The 22,076-nt window shown below is 32.6% G+C and overlaps 2 protein-coding genes and 1 non-coding gene across 4 annotated transcripts in view; 1 reads left to right on the top strand and 2 right to left on the bottom strand.

Annotated features, from left to right (window-relative positions):
- LOC110992155 (G protein-activated inward rectifier potassium channel 3) overlaps window positions 1-5,302 on the bottom strand; it is a 30,721-nt gene extending 25,419 nt beyond the window's left edge. Inside the window, exon 1 of one of the 2 annotated variants that reach the window (XM_022257857.2) lies at window positions 4,906-5,302. The gene's annotated coding sequence lies outside the window, so the exon portion shown is untranslated. The remainder of the gene's footprint in view (window positions 1-4,905) is intronic. The other variant, XM_022257855.2, reaches the window with a different exon arrangement.
- Window positions 5,303-9,525: 4,223 nt separating this feature from the next.
- Trnae-uuc lies at window positions 9,526-9,597 on the bottom strand. Its single transcript has one exon. It is a non-coding gene; the product is annotated as a tRNA-Glu (tRNA).
- A 4,047-nt stretch (window positions 9,598-13,644) lies between these two features.
- On the top strand, window positions 13,645-15,672 carry LOC110992209 (protein yellow-like). The gene has a single exon (XM_022257929.2). The coding sequence runs from the start codon at window positions 13,719-13,721 to the stop codon at window positions 15,072-15,074; it is 1,356 nt and encodes a 451-aa protein (XP_022113621.2). The 5' UTR covers window positions 13,645-13,718; the 3' UTR covers window positions 15,075-15,672.
- Window positions 15,673-22,076: the final 6,404 nt, after the last annotated feature.

The raw sequence follows: 22,076 nt of genomic DNA, 5'->3' as shown, positions 1-22,076 counted from the left end.
ATAATTGTATACACGTGGAAAATCATTTTATTTGAATTTTTACGTTACTATACAGGTATTATAAGAGGACTGAATAAGATATTGAAATATCTATACTTTTCAGATAAAACCAAAAAAGCGGAGAACTTAAAATTGACTAACGGTGTCTGGTACGTGATTCTATTCGGGTGAATTAAAAAGGTTTATGAGTGTTTAATACATTTTTTATGACAGTCGCGTGACACAAATTGCGAATCACAGTTAAATAGGGATGTCAATCTTTGAATATAATTGACGAATTACTGACAAAAGAATACAACGTCACGAAATTTTTCCCCTTCATCCTCGACACAATCAAGTAATATGACAATCTTGACCGTGTTTAGAATTTCCGTATTACGATTTCGGCTTAAAGGAACCAGATCAACAGTTCATTCACCGCTTCGAGATAAATATGTAACGATACATTTATTTTGGAAATTGTTTTATTTCCATCACGTGATACGCTTTCAGGAAAAGTGCGAAGTGCATTTTCTTGTGAGATATTCCGCGTATTGAAAGCAATTATTTTTAAATTAGTGACTCGGAGTGTTAATGTGACCTTTGGACACCACTCAAGGTATCACTTTTTTGCTGTTGAGAACTAACTCAAGGAACTTAACAGAATTTTCACGACTCGGTGCCAATGTTACAAGGGCAATAACATCATTACAATAAGTACTTCATCAAGGATAAAACCGTATAATAACTAGATATTGTTTCTGCATTAAGTCGTTAGAAGGCGCATTGGCTACAGTAGTAGTAACTGAAATAATAAAACAGTAGTTTTATTATTTCAGTTTCTCTATTTACATTAAAAACATGTATGAAATTTCCTGCACTGTTTTTGGCTAAATTAAATATCCTAGCAAACCCTCAAACGGTGAATGTGTATGGCGATGAATATATGGGATGAAAACCATAAACGTATCATTACATTTATATACATATCACAACATTACATTTATCACTTTCGAAACGATAAAAATCTTGATATATCATAATTTAACTATCCACTAAAATTTCTGAATATTAACATTAACAACATTAATCTATTGACGACTATACATCAGTGTTTTTCAAGAAACAGAAACATTGAGATAACAATTTAAGGGATACAAAATCAAATTTTAAAACGAGGCACAAAACATTTGTTTTTTTTTTTAAACAAAAGTTGGAATTTTTGATTTCATGTGTATATTAAACTTAAAGTCGTAATTTAAAAAATCTATCAGACGACAATGACTAGTACGATTCTAATGTAAAAAAATGTTAATCAGCTATGGAAACTAGTTCTTTTACATAAAATAACGCGAGCCCTCTGGCATTGAGGGTGTCCATGGGCGGCGGTATCACTTAACATCAGGTGAGCCTCCTGCCCGTTTGCCCCCTGTTCTATAAAAAAAAAAAAAAAAAAAAAATAGCGAACATAGCAACAAGTTACAGGATATGGGTTACACATGTTGTTATTCTCGACTCAAACACTCGTATCATATTCTTTTACCTCGTTTGATTTTGCGTTGCTATGGAGCTGTTTGCTGAAGTTTAAGAAAGTATTTTAAAAACAAAAAATAATTTGCTCAGCCATTTTATTTAGCTGACGGGTTTAACAAATGTGGTTTCAAATAAAGACAAAAGATGCGTTTTACAACTGAATTTTATAGTGAGAATAACAGTGGTAATTTTACAACCGTTCTTTTTGAAAGTTAAAGTTAATTTTTTTTTCGAAACTAATTTCACGTCTAGCAGTCATTCTGAGATGACGTTAGTGAAAATATCACTTTATAATTGACTAGATGACTCTGAAATTGTACAAAAAATTAGAATTTAAGACAATTTTTTTTAAAACCAACGAGATCGCACCGTACAAAGATCGTACCGTCTACAGCTATGAAACACAAATATCTTCATATATTTACTAGTATATGTGTCAACTAAGTGAACGTTTTTTATTTCTTAAAAGAGAAAAAAAAGAAAAATATTTAGACAGATGTGTTTTATTTTTTTTTTAATATGTATAGAGGTCTATAATTTCACAAAGAAATATCAATCATTGAACTATACCTAGACAAGACTTTTTATACATTTCGATGATTCAGAATAGCCAGCACGATGACTTTGAATTGGGGTTTTTGTTCCATAGAGGTTCCGTGAATCATGCCTTAGAAAAAAGGCTTGTTAAAAGTTTTCTGAATGGTATTTCCTTTAGCCATGTCAATTGGGTTCAATGTTTTTATTTCACTATTAAAGAAATATAATTTTGTTTCGTTAATAATGTGATTTGTCACTTCGATTACAATTATCAAAGCAATATCTGCACATATTGACGTACACAGTGATGTAAATGTTGAGGGACAATTGACGATAAACTTTAAACTACGTGCCTGGCAACCATACAACTACTGCTGTGTGAGGTCTCACCACGCTTTTGTAACGTGAAAAATTTCGTGGCCCTAAAATTTTAAGCTGAATTTTTCTTACGAACTATCATAAAATTATAATAGCAATAGTGAGGAATTTCGGTACACATATTGATGAAACCTCAAAAGAAGTGGGAAAAGAAGCAAACGTCATTAAAGGCTTTTCGTTATTGTTAAAACTCTACAGTCACTTATTGTTGCCGCGACAAAGATATAATTTTGATTAACGCAACTAAAGTTAAGAAACAAATAATACTTACTAAAATTTTTTTCTCTTTAATTGAAGTTTCAGACTCTAAAGCTTATTTTTCTTTTAAAAGGGTTTTATATTAGTTTTGGAATTTTGGCAGTGAAAATGCCTTCAACTGGTTGCTTTACATGTATATTATCTTAATATATATATTTCTTGTGTGCGTGTGTATGTGACTGAACTCCTCCTAAACGACTGGACCAATTTTGATGAAATTTTTTGTGTGTGTTCGTGGAGATTCGAGAATGGTTTAGATTCACAATTTTGTCCGCTGAACCATGTTTTTTTTAATTAATTAGTAGTTGTTGATTTTGGAATGTTTTACATTGGATCCGACAGACGGCGCTACCATCGCACTGTCAAATTTTAAATAATATTCGATTTTTAATTTTAGTCTGTCCCGACAGTTAGCGCTGCGATCAAATTAAAAAAAAGTTTTGTTATCATTGTGTTATTGTAGACCATGTGCTGGATCGTTAGATATTGTCATAACATTTGAATAATAATTTTCATCAAAATGGTCCAGAATGTTTTAGCTTATTAAAAAAAGTTTGAAATTTTCAAATTAAAGACAGGACAACGTCTGTCGGATCCGCTAGTATATATATATATTTTCGATGTATGTGTAATAATGTAAGAAAACACAACTTAAATTACGTACTTAATGCTGCGTTGCCCCTTGATTATGTTATGTTTGAACTCTACCTAATTTTAACTACATCTATAAGAACCCATTTTGTTTTATATATTATGTGTGTTGGTTTGTGATGTAAAGCAATGAATAGGGTCTGGTAAAATCTTCTAAAACGAAAAAAAATTTCTTTGATTATCTATCATAATAATATAAATTTGATTAAAACCCAGTATGGGTTGCGCGGAAGTTTTGGTATGTTTTTATAATAACCCTGAATGTAATTAATATAGAGGCAGCTTAAATGTCATTGAATTAAATACCGTATCGCGTTATAAATAAGATCGCAAATTGCTTGTATAATTTGGAATCGATTTAGTGTTACGACGATGACTCTTATAGGTATGATATTATGTAGCGTATTCTCTTAATTTAGTCGAACAATATTTCCCCAGCCATATTTGAGTTTCATATCATAATAATTAATTATACATGCGATGTCAAATCTCTGTTTTGTGTCTAGATTACTATTTTTATTTATTTTTCATCATTTAAAACTTCTAGTGTATTGTATAATTCTAGTATTTACCTTAATACAATCAGTGTTAATATTAACGGGTAATTAATTCCACTTTCGCTTTTTAATTGCTGTACGGGAAATTTCAAATTGATGTTTAAAGAAAAGTCATAACCTTTTAACTTTTGTATCACTTTCACTCTCAATATTTAATAATACAGACCTATATGAGACAGAAATAGAATGTGGTTATCATTGTTATTGTATTACAAAATTAATATAAGAACTAATAAATATTTCGCACACTTTACATCAATAGCTATTAACTCTAAACATTTTTAAACTGATGGAATTTATATTCGAAATTCAAAATGCTAGGCTCTACTTAGAGTTTATTCAATATAATATGCTGATTTAAATTCCGTTTTTTTTATAATTTATTTTTTCATTAAAAAAATTAATAATTTTCATAATTGTTATAGGATTTGCTCCAAATTGACTCATTGTGAAGTGTCAATTATCAACTTTCATGTACGACGTTTTTGCGACCGTTAACGTCATTCGACATGTCTATGTTTAGAAAGTGGAGCATTTACACTTTTGACATTTGCCCCAAAAATAATAATAAGGGAATTTTGAAAATTTCTTAATTCTTTTGCTAAAATTCAAAAGTACGGTATCCTAAACCCAGACTAAAATTTATATATATTCAATTCTTATTACTTAGATGCTGGATTTAGATAGTGTACAAGGAAGTTTGTGTTTAACCTGGACTGGGAAACCAAAACTAAAGTAAGGTTTCCCCTTTGGTAAAATATTTTGATTTTGGTATTCTTCTTACAGTTCATAATTTTAGGTTTCATTTCTATGTCTATTACATTTGTTGCTATACACTGAGTGTGTAGCTTTACTAATATAATAATGTAGGTAACATTCATCACGCGTGTGTACCTAGCTATCAACGTAAATCCAACCATTGACCTAGTTTACAACTATAAATTTACATACACTATGTTAGACATACTGCAACAAATTTAAAATGTTACCAAATAGATATTAAAAAACTCACCTTCATATATGGACCTATCATAAAGAATGTTTCTTTCAGCGTTTCGCGAAACTAATTTCACGAAACAATTTTAAAGTTATAAAGTTTAACACTTTATATAGCTTCACAACACGCTATCACAGACTGACGAAAATGGCGTTAATCATACGATACGCGACAATTAGTCATTAAACACTGCCAGTTAGCACATTTTCATATAAATTACAATAAATATAAATAATATCACGTTAACAAACCTCCCTATTTCTTTTTAGGCATAGTTAATTTCTGAATTGAAAGAATGGAATGATGCTCTTTAATAATTTAAATTGACCGCGCGAAACGTCGGTGCGCGCCACGAATGTCGCCTGTGCGTTCAGATAAGTGACTGGCTGAATAAATGTTTTATTCTGCGCTTGTATAGTCGCGACCGTTAAAAAATAAATACACCGAGGTGTTCAAAGGCTCAAAGGAACGGTTATCTAACATAACCGGCACATCCAACGTGGATTTAGCGAAATCGAATGACGTTGGAGATTGACTCAGCCGTTTCATTTCTTAACACGTTTTGCATCACGTGTAACCTCTTAATTAATGTTGATTATTAATTTCTATCAGTTATCTAAACATGATCTGACAACAAAAGTATTTTGATCTTTTATCTTTTTTGTCTTATGTCAATGTCAACTATTTATTAAACGTTATTTCCATGTATCTTATCTTTATATTACCTCGATACATTTTGCTCAAATGTAGTGTAAAAAATGTAGTGTAAAAAGTCCTTAATATGTTATGTACATATTAAGGACTTTTTTCTTTAAGTATACCTATGTTTTTTAAGTATTGCCCCTAAAAGTACATACACATTAATTTGTTAACCCATACAGGTATCATATTTTCTTTAGTTAACGTTGTTTCTATTTCGATCGAAAATTCCATTAAATGGAAATTAAACGAGGATTATTTTAATTAACAAAAAAAAAGATTCTCTATTAAAATAACTTTATTCAGCATTGGCGAATTATCCTTTTTCCTTGTAAATACCTACATAGTTTATTTTTACATTACTGTAATTGTTTACATTTGATTTGTTTTCTTCAAAGGTCAATCAAGGCTATAAATAATATAGGTTATCGCTCTGTGATGCGATTATTTTCGAATATAGTAGTTGTCAATACAGTTGCCCTGCTACTTAATAAAACCAATAAATGGGTAACGATGTCGATGACTCTCTCTTTAATTATCGAATTGGCTGGTAAAGCCAGCTTAATAAAGTGCCTAATAAAGTCACCTAGAGTCAAACCCCTAATTCTAAATAAATCGTATGGGATTTAATATTGTATAAGGGTTGGAAATTTATTCTTATAATTAATATCATAATCTCAATGTTATTACTGAGTTGCTTAATGAAAAAACATGTCATTCACGAATAAAAAATTGTGTAACTATATTTTTCTAAACTAACTTTATTGACAATTGTATACGTAAAACGTGGATATTAAACACGCTGTGTACTTTAATAAAGAACACATCTTTGTACTAATATTATTATTATTGAATTATTTATTGTCACTTATAGTCCAAGGCCGCTATAAATGCGATAATTAATTAATATTATACATTGCGGTTAACTTAATTAATATTTATTCTGTTTTCACTTAGAAGCTTTAGTTTATGTTCGTGTAAGTACTGCAATACGAATCCTTAAAATACTTTTATAGGTACTAAAATGATTTATGATTCGTCGTGTTATGTGGTACAAACAACATATATAAGTCATCAATAAATATGTTTATTATATTATAGGACAGAGGGCAAAAGATGCAAGACTGCCCATGGACACTCATAATGCCAGAAGGCTCATGAGTGCAGTGCCTTATAAGAAGTGGTACGCTCTTGAAAGATCCTGAGTCGAAAGTTTTGTTATATCGTGCAATTTTGAGTGACTCGTAAAATTGTTAGTTAGTCATACATTTAAAAAACCGTCCAGTGTAAACTAATATATTTCTTGTTATTATCATATAAAAATGGGAAAATAGAAATCGTTGATATGTCTTGAAACATGTTTATTGTTTACTTTTCAACGTCAGCGTATATCAAGTAAAATGAATGAACGAGGTAAATCTCACAAAAGTTTGTGATGTTAACTTGATGCCTATTACAAACATATGATATTTTTTAAACTGTTTATATAAATTAACTCAAGCTTACTTTTAATTCATCTGTATCGTATATAAATTAGAATGTGTTTTAACATCAAAGACATCAAAACTATGGTTACTATAGATTATATATATGTATATACATATATAGATTATAATATATCTATAATATAGATATAAATTCGTGAGTGTCTATACCCGAAGAGGTAGGCTGAGTCCACCGATCTCCATTTGCTACGCGTCATGATATATCTCTCGGTTCACACACATGCATGTCATTCACTTGCATACAGTATTGCATGGGTAATTTTTACCTGTCCTTTCTCTAGTATGCCCTATATTTGGTCAAGTCATACGCACGAAAATATAATACAGGTTGTGCGTAATTAATGAATTATGTACCTCTCCATTACTGGAGGTTGGCCGTGAGTCTCTTGCAGCCCTAACGTTGCGAAGCCATGAGTTCTTCCTACAATCTTCACGTCGTTTACCCTGGATTTTATCATTATAATTAATTGAAGAAGGTGGTAACGGTCATGGCGCAACACTTGGCCCAGATACGCAACTTTCTGTTGTTTAATGTTTTGCAAAAGTTTCTTTCGATTAAGTAAATATTCTTCTGAATTCGAAAATTCCAAAAATAACAACTTTGAACTCTGTTTTTGGTGCCCAATGAAGGAATTGTGTCAATTAATTTTTTTTATAATATTAAGGAATATTATAAAAAATGATGCGAAATATATATATATATATATATATATATATAAATATATTATATATATATATATATATATATATATATAATAATATATATAAATGTTTTTTGGGGCCCATGCATTAATTGTTTTTGAAATAAAAATCTTACTGAAATGTCATGTATTGCTTATTTTTTCCCAAAGTTAACCTAATATGGTGAACAATATATTATCGTCATCTCTAATAAACATGCCTGAGAAACATGAATTTCCTTTTTTCTTAATTACAAAAGTAATAAAACTGACTTTATTGCTTGTAATTAACTTGATCGCTTAATTCTGCTTGTACATTTCATCATATTCATTAATTTTAGTAAATTTTTGTGCTTCCATTTGCACATGCATCTGTAGATGGTCCACTGAGTTAAACGTTGCAAAGCTTCTCTCCTCCATTGAAAGAAATCAAGTAAGGTTAGGTTGATGTAGGTCCATAGAATTGTATAAATCAAGCAGGTATTCTACTCTGGCGAATTCAGATATGATATCAAGAATACTATGTTTGGTGTTTAAATTACTCGGTTTATTTGGAATCAACTGAAGCTGAAGAAACGTATTAAAATATTTTTTTGATACCTTAAATTATATCTTGGTACATTCCTGTGTCTGTTTTACATCTCTTTAGATGCGTTTCCTTTATCAGGTCGGCCTGAGTCGTCTTTGACCGTGACCTAGATACACGTTCGCTACCACCACAATCATCGATGTTTCTTTTAAATAATGTAAATTTTTTGCTTTAATCTATGTCGATAAAAATTTGGATTTTCCATTGAAAACCCAAATTTAAATTTTTACATTTAAAACTAAATGACCTTTGAACGTCTGAATATAACTATTCTGTCACGCGTCTCGCTAGTGACTGTTACCGGCAGCTACGAATAGATTAGAATAGCAGGGTTATTATGAAATCAAACAACCGGTACGAAGGCAACGTTGAACGATCGGTATTAGTCGCGCGATCACTATCGCTGGCAACTGATCACTGCTATAAGTGACAAAACGATATTTGTAACAAAAATTATCCACAAGAAAAGTAAAATAATCCAGCTGTATTCCCTGCAAAAACTAAAACACTCGGAGCGAGTTTGCTCTGATTTAAAATGCCACCGGTTTTATTCAATTATTTACAGAAACTTTTGTCGTTTCATACTTTTTCAAATTCATAGCAGAGTAACTGCGGCGGTGGCGATATTGTCTGTTTTAATGGAATTCCTGTATTTTAGGTAAGATCTTTATAAAAGAATTGGATATGGTTGAGATATCCTGCGCGTGGTATACCAATTCAAAATTCCCAAAAAATATGAAAATGTATTAAATTTTTTTAGGGGGCTTTTTGAAAATCATTTTACTTACATATTTTATTATATATATATTATATTTAATTGTGCATACGATAATTGCACAATTTTGCCGTTTCGACTGCCACATAAAGATTTCTAATAAGGAGGCCGCTTCTCTAACGAAATGGTTAGCATTTCGCATTCCTCTTGTGACATGTCCAATATTTTATTTTAATTTTATTTAGGAACCATGCTTACCATACTGACATGCTTATATATATATATATATATATATCTTCATATATACTACGTATTTATATTACTACGCATAATGAATTGTATGTAATATATATCTATAATATTTTGCAAAAGTGCAATTCGGTATAATGTTGGAAAAAATAGATTTTGATTCGTTAATTAAAATCAATTTAGAACAAAAAGGTACTTTTCCCGTACCGGGAATCGAACCCGAGCCTCCTGGGTGAAAGCCAGGTATCCTAGCCACTAGACCATACGGGATATGAATACACCAGAGAAAAAACTAAATAAATCCGTCTTGATAATTCTTGTTTTAACTAATCATAATATTATTTTGCCCACTGAATTGTTTAAACAATTGATTCTTAATAGAGATTTTGGTTGTAAAATAAGTTAATTGTTTTCCAAAAGATATTCTCTAAACTTATACATATTGATATGATTTATCGACACTTATATGTAAAAAAATATTTCTAATACTTAGTATAACTAACGCTAGATGAAATACCTAACTAATAACTAAAATATGTTATTAAAAAGAGTCCCTTTAGGCAACGTTCCGAAGATATGGCAGCGCTCCCCCTTTGAATAGCTAGACTAATTCTTTTTCCGAGGTAGCTGCCAGCTCTTCGGTCTTCTGTGATGTCGACTAACCTTTTTGAGATTTCCCCAATAAAGTACGATATTATAATACATTATCTTTATATTATAACGTTATAAAACTTTGTATGACTCAGTTCTATATAAGTTTTAAAAACAATACTGTAATATTTGCTCGCTGTCGCCATCTAGTGGGTAACTGCTACATTCTTATAACGCTTTTTTGCTTTATAATTATACTGTTCCACTAGTATTACACTACAATTAGAAGATGGCGTTGACATCTATAATATTATTTCGTGACATGATCCTGGAATTAATAACTGGCAATACTACGTATTCCATTAAATATTATAAATTGATTTATATTGTTAAATATTTTAAGTACAAAAACAAAAAAATATTATTGATGGTATGAAATGATAACAGAGGTCGCTAGTTGACCATTTCGTAATAAGGGTACAACGTAAATGTAGTCGTTCCATATAAATAAACGTGAACCTACTCCTGTACACCAATGAATAATAATAATAGTTTTACATGTGACTTTAATATTGACCAGTGATTGTGGTTACGAGTTTGTAAATGCATATTTTTACCTCTAGCTGATAGAGATCTTTTTAATTGTACAAAACATTATAAACTGTAATCACATATTTGTCAAAAAAATTGTATTGCCCGTAAACACCAGGGGCGTTGTAAGATTTGTTACACATATTTAGTGACACATTTTTATGTGTCGTCATTTAGGATTTACGCGTCTTTGACAAAGTATTAAACACTTTATCAAATACGCGTCAATCCTAAATGTCCAATAAATCGATGTCAACAGAGCTGTCGAATCTGCGCCTCAAAACTAATACTAAACGCACCATAAACCTTAAAGAAGCCATAGGCAACCAAGTAAGATTGTTCGGTTGCTATTTAAGATTTTATCATCCAAGCACTTCAACTCCTAAATCTATTTGACCTTTTAACCTCTTGTCTAATAAAATATTACTAGCAACACCTAATCATCTATTGAGAAGAATATATTTCGTGATGTTAAGTGTAGATGGCGTCAACTTTCTTTTAATGTAGGCCTAAATTGCATTATTCATGATGCAAAAAATAAACCAAGGACAAGTGATAACAACCTTTGCATTTTCTTAGCACGTATTTTGCAGTTTCGCTTGATTGCAATAACATTGCGTGTTCTACGTAGAAGTCGGGAAATATGAAAAGTGTTACTTCCGAATTGAAGAAATACGCGAAAATTTTTGCGAAATGAATGGACTTATAATAAGCGATCGTTAAAAGTCTCTAAGCTACGTGGACATTTTTAATCGTGCTAAATTATTTATATCGAAAGACCCGGAAATATGACTATTTAGCCCCCAATCTAATCCCCGACATGCATTGCCCACTCATATTTTTAAAACACGGAGATTTTTTTTTATAGAACAGGGGTCAAACAGGCAAGAAGCTCACCTGATGTGAAGTGATACGGCCGCCCATGAAATAATACACTTGGAGTATATTATTTTCAGCCTCCAGAACGTAGCATTTTATATAATAAGTTTCTACTACAAAAGAATACACCTATTAAAATATAATCTAAATTTAAACCATGGGTAGACAATAACATACGTATTTATGTTCGTAGTTTAGTGCTAATCGTTCTAAACAGACAGCGCTTCCTGATTGAAATGTCACGTGAAGAATCGTGAATGAACCTCTTATTTACAAGGTTACAATATTTATATCCTTACAATAACTTGAAGTTTTTTATATCTTTACGTGCAATATATTTAAGGTACCATTTAAAAGCGTCTAAATTTCCACTTTTACATTCTATATGTCGCATCGAACTACCCTAATAAACCTTTAAGAACAACGCCGTGTTACTAGCGGCCTGAAAGATACTCCTGTACTACTCTACTCCAGTGACTGTGTGTTTACTGACCTATCTCTATTATTATCGATTTTTTTTTTATGTTTAGATTTGTATTTCGTCTATATTTGTATTTTTGTATTGCATTCTATATTTGAAACAGGCCTTCTGTTAAGTCAAGAATTTTAAAATAAACATTATGTTTAAATATCGAAACAAAACCGATTTTCTAAAGATGACATTAAATTCGTCCACTTTCACTTTTTGACGAATTTTATGGTGAATATTTGTTAATCTATTCAGATTAAATATTAGTCTAATTACTTAACCAGGCCCTTCGCTTTAGATTGATTAGCTATTAGTAGAGCGATTTATAAAAATCGATTAACAAAATATTTTCTGTATTAAAGATTGAAATTTAATTTGTAATTACCCCTAGAAGAATGCGAAGACCTCAAGAGCCAAGTTTCTTACCCAGGTCTCCCAGGTCTCAAGGTTCGACTGTGGGATTAACCGCCACAGCCAAAGGAAGCCCTAATTAAAAATTTACATTTCACTTAACGATAATACAATCCTTTATCACAATGCCATTTCCTGTACATATTATTACATGCATATCATTATAAATGTTAATATATTTGAGCCGCGGAAGATCCTTAGCAGTCAACCACAAGGTATCAATATTAATTTGCGATTACAAATCAATGCCTTACAACTCGGTGATAAAGGTCACATTGCAATCTATGGTATTGCATTAAGGTCACATAACATATTGAATTGTGATGGGTTGAGTGTTACGTCAGTTTGGCCAGAACCTAAAGAAAAAATATATAATATAAATATAATAATTTTATTTTTACAATATTTTTATTAAAAAAACTCATTTTATGATTGTTCTCGCATCTGATACCGGTTACATCCCACACATTTTTTGCATTGTTTTGAGTACCCAAGTTCGGTGATTCACCCTCACAATGAATCACTTATATATTCTTCATATCTCATTAAATAAATGGTTTTTGTATATTATGATAATGATATTATATTGAATCTATAATTAACACGTTAGAAAGAATTGTGAATTGAAAAGGATAACATTTTTGTATGTAAAATACGTTTATTTTGGAACATAAGATCATCAAGGTATCACTGTATTTATCTATACATATATTATATATATTATGTATGTATGTATATCTACATATATATCATAATTAACTTAACTGCGCATCTTATAATCCTGTAAGCTAAATCAATTAATGTTATTTATAATTGTTTAACTTAATTTTTGTTGCAAATTCTGTGGCGACTAAGTAGGAAAATCACTTGTAAACAATCCATGTTAGATGACATTAGTTTGAATAATAAAGCGATTTTTGTTTTATTATAAGAATCATAATTTTATTTATTAATAAGGTAATTTAAACTTGTGGGCCTATTGAAATTACAGTATTTACATATGTGTGCTACGGAAAGAGTGGCCGTATGTAACATACGTCTTATCCGTCAGTAAATTAGGTTTACTTTAGACATTAGAAGATTAGAAAATCCGCTGCAGCTGAAATCGATTTCGGTTCGTTGTACATAAACGGCTAGACTGTCGGACCCCTACTTCGTTAGGGTGAGGCGGACGTCCTTGGTGCACCCTTGCTCAAATATATTTGCATTTGTATAACAATTGTAACTGAGATATACTCCAGGGGAAAAGTTTATATGTGATTTGTCCATGGTAAGATAAATTCGTTCATGCAGTAAGAATGCATAAATCGTCACATCATTATTAATGACGTAGGCCGGTGACACACGCAACAGGGTCCCAAGTCACGCAGACCGGTGCTCAGAGTATCCGCCAGTCGCATTGCTCGCGCCGACCGCGATACACGCTCCAAATACCGCGCTCATCCCGACCATGCTTTTGCTGGTCTTTTACGCCGTCTTAGCCGCTGTCGTGGCGCAAAACGACAAACCAACCGCAAAGTCAATTACCCCTCACCGTGAACAGTTTAGAGTGATTTATGAATGGCGTTCTGTCGACTTCGAATGGGAATCTCCTGAAGATCGTGAATATTACCTCAACTCCTCTAACTATATTCCTAAAAATGTTTTAATATCTGGAATTAATTTCTATGGAGATAACCTCTATATGACGTTGCCGCGAATGTTAAACGGCGTCCCGGCTACTTTGGCGATGATACCTGCTTTTCAAAATGAAACTACAGCGCCGAAACTGAAACCATTCCCGAGCTGGTCACAAAACAAACTTGGAGACTGTGCTGCTTTACAATTTGTGCAAAACATTGAAATCGATCGAAACAGTATAATGTGGATATTAGATAATGGAAGAGTTGGAACACTTACCCAGAAACCGGACTCTAAATGCCCGCCGTCCATTGTACTGATAGACTTGAAAACTGGAAATAATGAAATGGAACGCATCCCATTACCGGGCGATATAGTGAACCCTAACACAACATATTTAAATGACCTCGTAGTGGACAACCGCGACGGAGACTACGCCTATATTACAGACAACAGTGCAGTAGATCCAGGAATCATAGTTTTCCGAAGAAGTGACAAGAAAATATGGAAGCTCCGCGACAAACGATCAATGTCGTCCGTTCCGGAAGCTACACTTTTCCGCATCAACGGAACTACGGTAAACCTTCCAGTGAATGTGGATGGAATTGCACTTGGACCGCAATTTCGTACGGAAGACAATACCATTGACCGCACTGTCTACTACTGTCCCCTATCTAGTTACCATATGTACGCTATCAACGCATCAGTTTTGAGAAATGAGTCCTTCGGAGAACAGGGAGAAGGAGCGCTTCAACCATACGTCGTAGATTTGGGAACTAAAACATCGCAAACTGACGGGATGAAGATGGACTCGACTGGCATTCTCTTTTATGGTCTCATTGGCAACTCAACCATAGCGGAATGGAATTCCACAACTGATTTCCGCACCGGCCAACGCACGATTGCCCGCGATCCTAACTATATTCAATGGGTGGACCGTTTCACTTTCGATGACCGTGGTAACATTTACGTTATGGTCAATAGGTTGTTCAACTTTGTAAAGAACCAGGTTTCTATTGAAGAAGTGAATTACAGAATCTTAAGGTCTCACACTGGTTTGAAGAGTTACGTTTATGGCGAGGACTTGTCCCCACCGTCTGGCCCTGACCATCAGCACAGCGGCGCCGCAGTTCCGACGATTGCCGCCTCCATATTGTTGCTATTATTTTCCCATATCCTAGTTTAGTATCATGATTAGGGAGACCCATTACAGCGTCGATTCAGACGTTTTTATTTATTGACGTTCGGACTAACGTGTGACATTACCAAAAATTAACAAGTTACCTTGACCTCGAGGTCGCAGTGATACTGATAATACGCAATGTAGATAGCTTTGTATATTTTATTTGTATATTTAGTGTAGGTGTGTAATGAATATTCAGTGGCCTTTGCGCATCGGGTCATAGCTCAGAAACGTGTTGAAGACGAGTCGTCTCACTTGTAGTAAAAGGTCGGGGACGCATTGCCAAATGCCTCGATTCGCTCAACGATAAACATTCCAACTATTTGTGTAATGCGACATGTGCATTGTGACATCACGAATTAATGTAAGAAACAAGACCAATGATTTTATTTAAGTTTGTTTAGATACAAGTTAGTAATCCATTAAGCTACTGCAGCAAATCAATGTATCATAATATATTTTATAATCATACCACATTATGAATACTATAGCTTAATATGAAACCTAAGCAATATATAACTGCATGTATAATTATTATGTGGCTGCTTGTGGACAAGCTGGATGTTTGACGCAAAATAAACGTGTTTATCACATTATGGTATTTACCTGTTTTATTTACCCGCTCGTTTGTCGTGACTTTGTTATCGGCCTCCGATGGCATGAGATTAAACAACACTTTTTTATGTTTCCTATATAATCTCAACTTATGAAGGTAATGAAAATAAATCACAAAAGTAAAATATGTTTTATTATTAAAGACAGCTTCACAGGTAAACGTTGGTGGTTTAGTTTAAGGTAATATAACTACCTGGATGTTTCGGATTTTCGGAATTTGACAGCTCATTATCATGACATTTGTATATCATTAACGGTATTGCAGATAAGATAAGAAACAGTAAACTCGAGAAATTAATAGGTACCCGTACTCTTATAAGATCATAGAGATCGAAATCCATAAAAATATAGAGATTCAAGCATAAAATATATAATTGTAAAGCATATTCCAAATAATAGTTCCAAAGACTGCATTTGGTGAAATTTCGTGTTACAAATATTTATCCGAATTGTATTGAGAGTTGAGACCGCTTCTAATATTCGATATACTTTAGGTACTTCCCTTAGTCATAGAACATTAATTTGTGTTTTGTGTCTATCTGTCTCTTTTAATCATAGTATTAAATCAGAAAGAGTACAGTTTCCAGTTTTTTTTATGAAGTCTAAGCAAATTATGGGCTAATATTATTATTACGTATTAAAACAGATAAATTTATTGCTTGGATAGATAATTTATCTAAGGCAGTATAGAAATTGAATACTTCTAATTCGATCTAAGCTAATGCATATAAGTTCTAGTTATTCTTAGGTACAGTATATAAATTATTTTGAGCTAAATCAAGCCTTTTTATATATGAATACCCTTTTGAATTTACTAAACAGTGACATTTATTATGAGCCATTTACACGAATTTGACAATGAATAATATTTACAAACTAAACACAAAAGCAAGATATTTCTTGAACAAATAATACAAGAACGATATTTTAAACATTTCGTAAAAAATACTTTCACTTCTAATCTTAATACACCTATAATTTTACTGTTGAAATATTGACATCTATGAAAGATATAGAACTGGTTTTAATTCGTTTTAATATTGGCATAATTTTTTTCGATCTTAATTAGAAAGGATTGCTTAGAAAGTATTTGTAACGAAAGTCAGGTGATTTTCATACTAATTAAAATGCGCGTTACTTAAGGCTCAATCAGACATAAATAAGTCTAATCCTGTTTAATATCCTGTTATCCCTATCCAAATAAATTAACAGAATGAATGGCCTTTTGTCTATTTATTTAAAAGGCAAGTACCAAGCATGGTGATTTTGCCTGAATCGGAATTTGTTTTGTCGGGGATCGAATCAAGGATCTTCAAGTTCAAGTACATAAACAAGTTTCAAGTACATAAACTACATTGATACTAGAGTACTTATTAGTACATACTAGTTGCCGCAGCCCCTGGTACCAGGTGTCCAGGTGAGTGGATACCAATCCGCCCTTATGAACGAAAATAAAATAGTTATTATTCGGAAATCTGGTTTTATTAAATCTTCAGTTTATTCGGTTCTAAGTACTTCCAGTGAACTGTTTCTATATAAATACAAATTATTATTGCTCGTACTCACTGTACTTACAATACATTTAAAGAATAGGGTTGGTCTGCAAAGTGTTTGCAATTTGTCGACGATGAATTATAAATTAGTTATTTCTTATATTATATAAATATTGCAGTAACTCTAAAATCACTTTTCTTGTAATTACTTGTAATGATAACGTCATGTTTGTATACCGAAAAAAGCGATTTTTATTGGGTATAAAGTTAAATATTTGCTGGGTTTAGTCATACCCGAGAACTAGATTTTCCGAAATATACATGTGAACGTCTGACGACGTGAAAAAACCACGAAACAAAAGAATACATTTGCGGTTCAATTCTTTGCGATAATTCGACGCGCCACTGACTCACAGACATATTATATGTTTTTACAAAAAAATAATTCCACGCTCATTACATTTGGCTACTGTGAAGGTTAGGGGTTATACTTTCTTTAGTCCTGCACAAATACAAAGAACAATTCTATAGCGCAATTAACAGTTTGGTGAGAGAAAACATCAGAAAGATCGGTAAATCATAGACCCAAAATATTACGATGTGTGGCGTCTTCTAGTTTATTTGCCTGTAGAATTTTTAATGGATAAGTGTACATACACTCTTTTCTAAATCTTAAACTTTAAGTTCACTGAGCTATGTATAAATAAGTAAATATGTTTCTGGGGCTCTTTTACGAAGTTAAATTATTTAATTTCTTATCAGTATAATATATGACTCGGTAAAAGATAATATTATATTAAATATGTATATGCAATACACGGCGAAGACAAACGTGTTAATCTAGAAACTCAAATGAGCCACATGCCTCAAAACTAACCACAACTTCAGGCTTAAACTAACCTTCTCAGCTCCACCACTACTTTTTGCTTACAACGTCGTAATAATTTATATCCGTCAAAGAAGTTAGTTATAAATGTTAAGAACTAAATAAAATATGAAGTGTAAAAATTTACTATGCGGACATTAAACCTTTGTATTTGCAAACGTTCAGTTTTAGTTTTTGATAATATGGTTACACGTAGATACTAAAATTTCCCCAATTAAAACTTTCACCTGTTCATATGATTTTTAATTGTAGGTTTTAAATGTTATGTAAATGATATGATGGTTATAATGAACATAGAGAAATTCATAGTAAAAAGATTTCAATAGTTTACGTCACCACTAAAGGGAATATTAGGATATTATACAGATGTGGCCTTCACTAAAATTGTTGTGCTCTGAAAATTAAGTCCAATTAAAACTCTGACAGCGACCTACCACACCTAATTTATATGAATACCTATTATATTATGTAATTATATTCCAGTTAAAACATAAAATCACGGAGCAGCATGGTATATTAAAATACATTTCAAATTCTCAGGTCCTTCTAACTATATGTTACGCTCTTGCAATAGATGCTTATTGTAAATTACATCCCACTGCTTCATAGGCAACTCATTTATGATCTCCGCCATTAAATTGTGGAGTAGGCCTGACTCTATACGGTTGACTACTTCCCTAACGTCTAAAACTCTTCTGTATAAATATTTCTTAGCCTTATCTTATCCTGACCCATCATGACTTGTTTAATTATATTTCCTTTTCTTTTGTATTGCATCGCTATTCATGAATCGGTAAGATTAGCTTCTTAGTTTTAGGTTTGTTATTAAAAAGGTTGGCTGGCAGAGATCGCTTGTTAGCCATAAGTATGCACGTTGCATCTCTTATAAGTTTTATGTATTGTGTTATTTATGTTTTTTTTAAGCAACGAAGTGTGAATAAATAAATGAATGTCGTGAAAGTGTATTACTTAAGCGTCTTTACCTATCCTTTTTTTATTTTGTTATATTGTTAACAAAGTATCATAAGCCGTAAGCTGCAATATGTTTTACTTGAATATCAATTAATTTGGCATAGGCTGTAAAGATAATGTGTGTATTTCTGAAAAAAAAAAATACTATCACAGCATAACAAATCTGAGTTTATTTGATTATAAAACTGTACGATTCTCGAGTTTATAATTTGGTAATCTTGTGGTAATTTATTATTAATTAAAAATCTAACAACGGTAAAAGAGACAATCGGGTAAAGAGATTTCAGTGTGATACAAAAAATAGTGACCATAGTATATAAAAATACATTACTTAATATCACAACAAACAATCAAGTGAAACTTTAAAATTCATGTCCATCCTTGCGTACGTTGTTTAGTCAGAGCATGATATCATGACGGTTTTATTTGTATCCTTAAAACAGAATACTAATAAGTTATTGTTAGATTGACGATTTATTATATTAGAATTCGTTTAGGTTAATCTTTAGGTGCTAAAAAGGCGGATTTGACTTATATAAACTACAGATAATTTTTTTCTATTGACTTTTGTTTTCGCGTTACGTTAAATTAAAAACCTATTAAATTCTGAAAAATCATTTTTCATCAACATATGTGATAAGTATGTACAGTATATATATCCTATAAAAATATTCTAACAGCAATATGTTATTAATAATTATGTTTTGGTACTATACAACTGTTTTAACAAATATAATTGGTTTTATATAACCCTTTTATTTATTGTATTTTCCTCGTCTCCCGTTCCGCCCTCAACTAAACTTCTATATTAGAATATAACCACTGAGCCCGACTCTTAGCGATATGCAGAGACACCAGTCACGCAGTGGAGCCAGCAGGGGATCTCCTGGACCCTTACTTTGAACAATAAAATCCTTCTTAGGAGACCGCAAAGAGTTATGGCAAGAAGAATTATTCGTTGTTACCGAACAGTGTCTTTCACCGCTGCTTGTGTATTAGCTGGCACTCCACCTTGGGAGTTAGAGGCTGAGGTTCTTACTACTGTGTACCATTACCGGATGGAGCTGAGGGCTGAAGGTGTTTACACTGGTGTTGGGGAAGTCGAGGATTTGAGACGATTGGCGCGAACAGCTACAATGCAGAAGTGGTACCAAAACTTAGCTGATCCAATAGCAGGGCATAGAACGGTAGAGGCTATTCGTCCAGTACTTAGTGACTGGGCAAACAGAAAAAGTGGTACCCTTACCTTTCGTCTTGTGCAGGTAATGACAGGACATGGATGTTTTGGGCGGTACCTGCATGACATAGTGCAGCGGGAACCAACAACTAGCTGCTTGGACTGTGGCTGAAAAATTGAAATGATGACACTGCAGAGCATACGTTGGAGGATTGTCCACAGTTGCGTCATAATCTTTGTTCTGTGGTGGGTTATAATCTTGCTTTACCTTGTGTTGTAAATAAAATGCTCGGCAGTGACGAGGTATGGAATGCAGTGGTATCCTTCTGTGAGCATGTAATGCTACAGAAGGAGTCAGCAGAACGAGAAAGGGAGCGCTTTAGGACGAATCCTAGGGGTAGAAGACGGGGAGGAAATAGGAGAAGATATGCCCATCTCTTACCTCCTATGTAGTGTATTGCACGAAAGCTTTTTGAGTGTATTATGCCGTTGAGGTCCCGGTAGAATGCGATAGCGAACCCGGAGCCTCTGTAACGCGGCTTTGTAGGTATTTGTCGAGGTGTTTTTAGTGGGTATTGTTCACCCAGTCTCTGAATAGCAGAGATTTTGGTGTGGGTCGAGTCCCACATACCCCTGCAACTTTCTAGGGCAGGGGATGCGCAAATGCATTTCCACCTCGAATAAAAAAAAAAAAGGGGATCTCCTGGAGAAAATAGAATCCTGTATTCGTTTCTTTCCTTTGTTATACATGAATGCTGGATCCACTTCAGATTTATCTGGAAGTAGCTTGCTTAGCACACGGCACACAAGCTTATCTTATTAAGTTGTTCCTCTCTGATATATGTATTGTGGAAGACACTAAAAAAAACGAAGTTTCAAGTGTATAAATGTATTTTATGAAACACAGTTTACAGGTTGGCAAAGCACCTTTCGACTACCATGACAGTTAACACTGTTCACAGATTTAATAACAGAAAAGTTAAGTTAATTCATATTTATCTTAAAAATTGATCCTATTTGGTTTAAAAGTATATGATCAAGGATATAGCGTGCTAATAATATTTAATGTTCACATTAAAGTACAATCATGTGTGATTTCCATGTGACCATATGCTAACGACAATCTTAAACACTCCGTAGACCTTGTTACTCTTGCTCATAAGATTACTAACTACGATATTTGTAAGAATTATGTCATTCATATAAAAACATGTTTTTGTATATGAAAAATGTTTTTAAAAAAATGCCCTTCGGTCGTAGCTTGATACATGGCGCAGTAAAGTACATAAATCGGAGAGTTGATTGAATCTCTAGACAGTTAATTAAAGATCGATAGTCAGTGATGTCGCTAAAGTTCCTATCTAGAGAAACTGTCTAGAGATTCGATTAACTCTCTAATTTACTTATTTTACTGCGACATACATATAGCCCATAATCCCCAAATGCATTTTTTTTTAATTTTGTTAGTTGAGTTCTCACATATATGGTGTTGCGACCGGTGCAATTTAATATTACGTCTAGACTTTTGAACTGTGCATCGGTTAGGTACGTCGTTCTTGGTATTATAATGAATCATGGCTAACTACGTAGCGCGGCGGAAAATCAGAGATTTTTTTTCAGACAGTTAGTTAATATTTCAAAGTATTTACCTACCTCATTTTTAAATCTCAATAAAAATTGAGATGTCCAAGCTCTGTGTCAATCCAGGAACAGTTACTCAATTCAGCTATTTTAATAACAAATGCAATTGACATTAGTTCATAATGTTTTTTGGAGTCTCAATGAAACTTTTTATATAAATAAGAATGACTGGCTTACTTAAATTTTATTTAAGCATATTTAATATTCTTCATATATTATAA

This window comes from Pieris rapae, chromosome 8, assembly GCF_905147795.1.
Source record: "Pieris rapae chromosome 8, ilPieRapa1.1, whole genome shotgun sequence".
In the NCBI taxonomy this organism is placed as follows: domain Eukaryota; kingdom Metazoa; phylum Arthropoda; class Insecta; order Lepidoptera; family Pieridae; genus Pieris; species Pieris rapae.
The sequence above is the reverse complement of the archived record's forward strand: the minus strand, read 5'-3'. Positions and strand labels throughout refer to the sequence as shown.

Coding starts and splice junctions, on each gene's coding strand:
- LOC110992209 (XM_022257929.2), top strand. CDS start 13,719: ATGCTTTTGCTGGTCTTTTACGCCGTCTTAGCCGCTGTCGTGGCGCAA.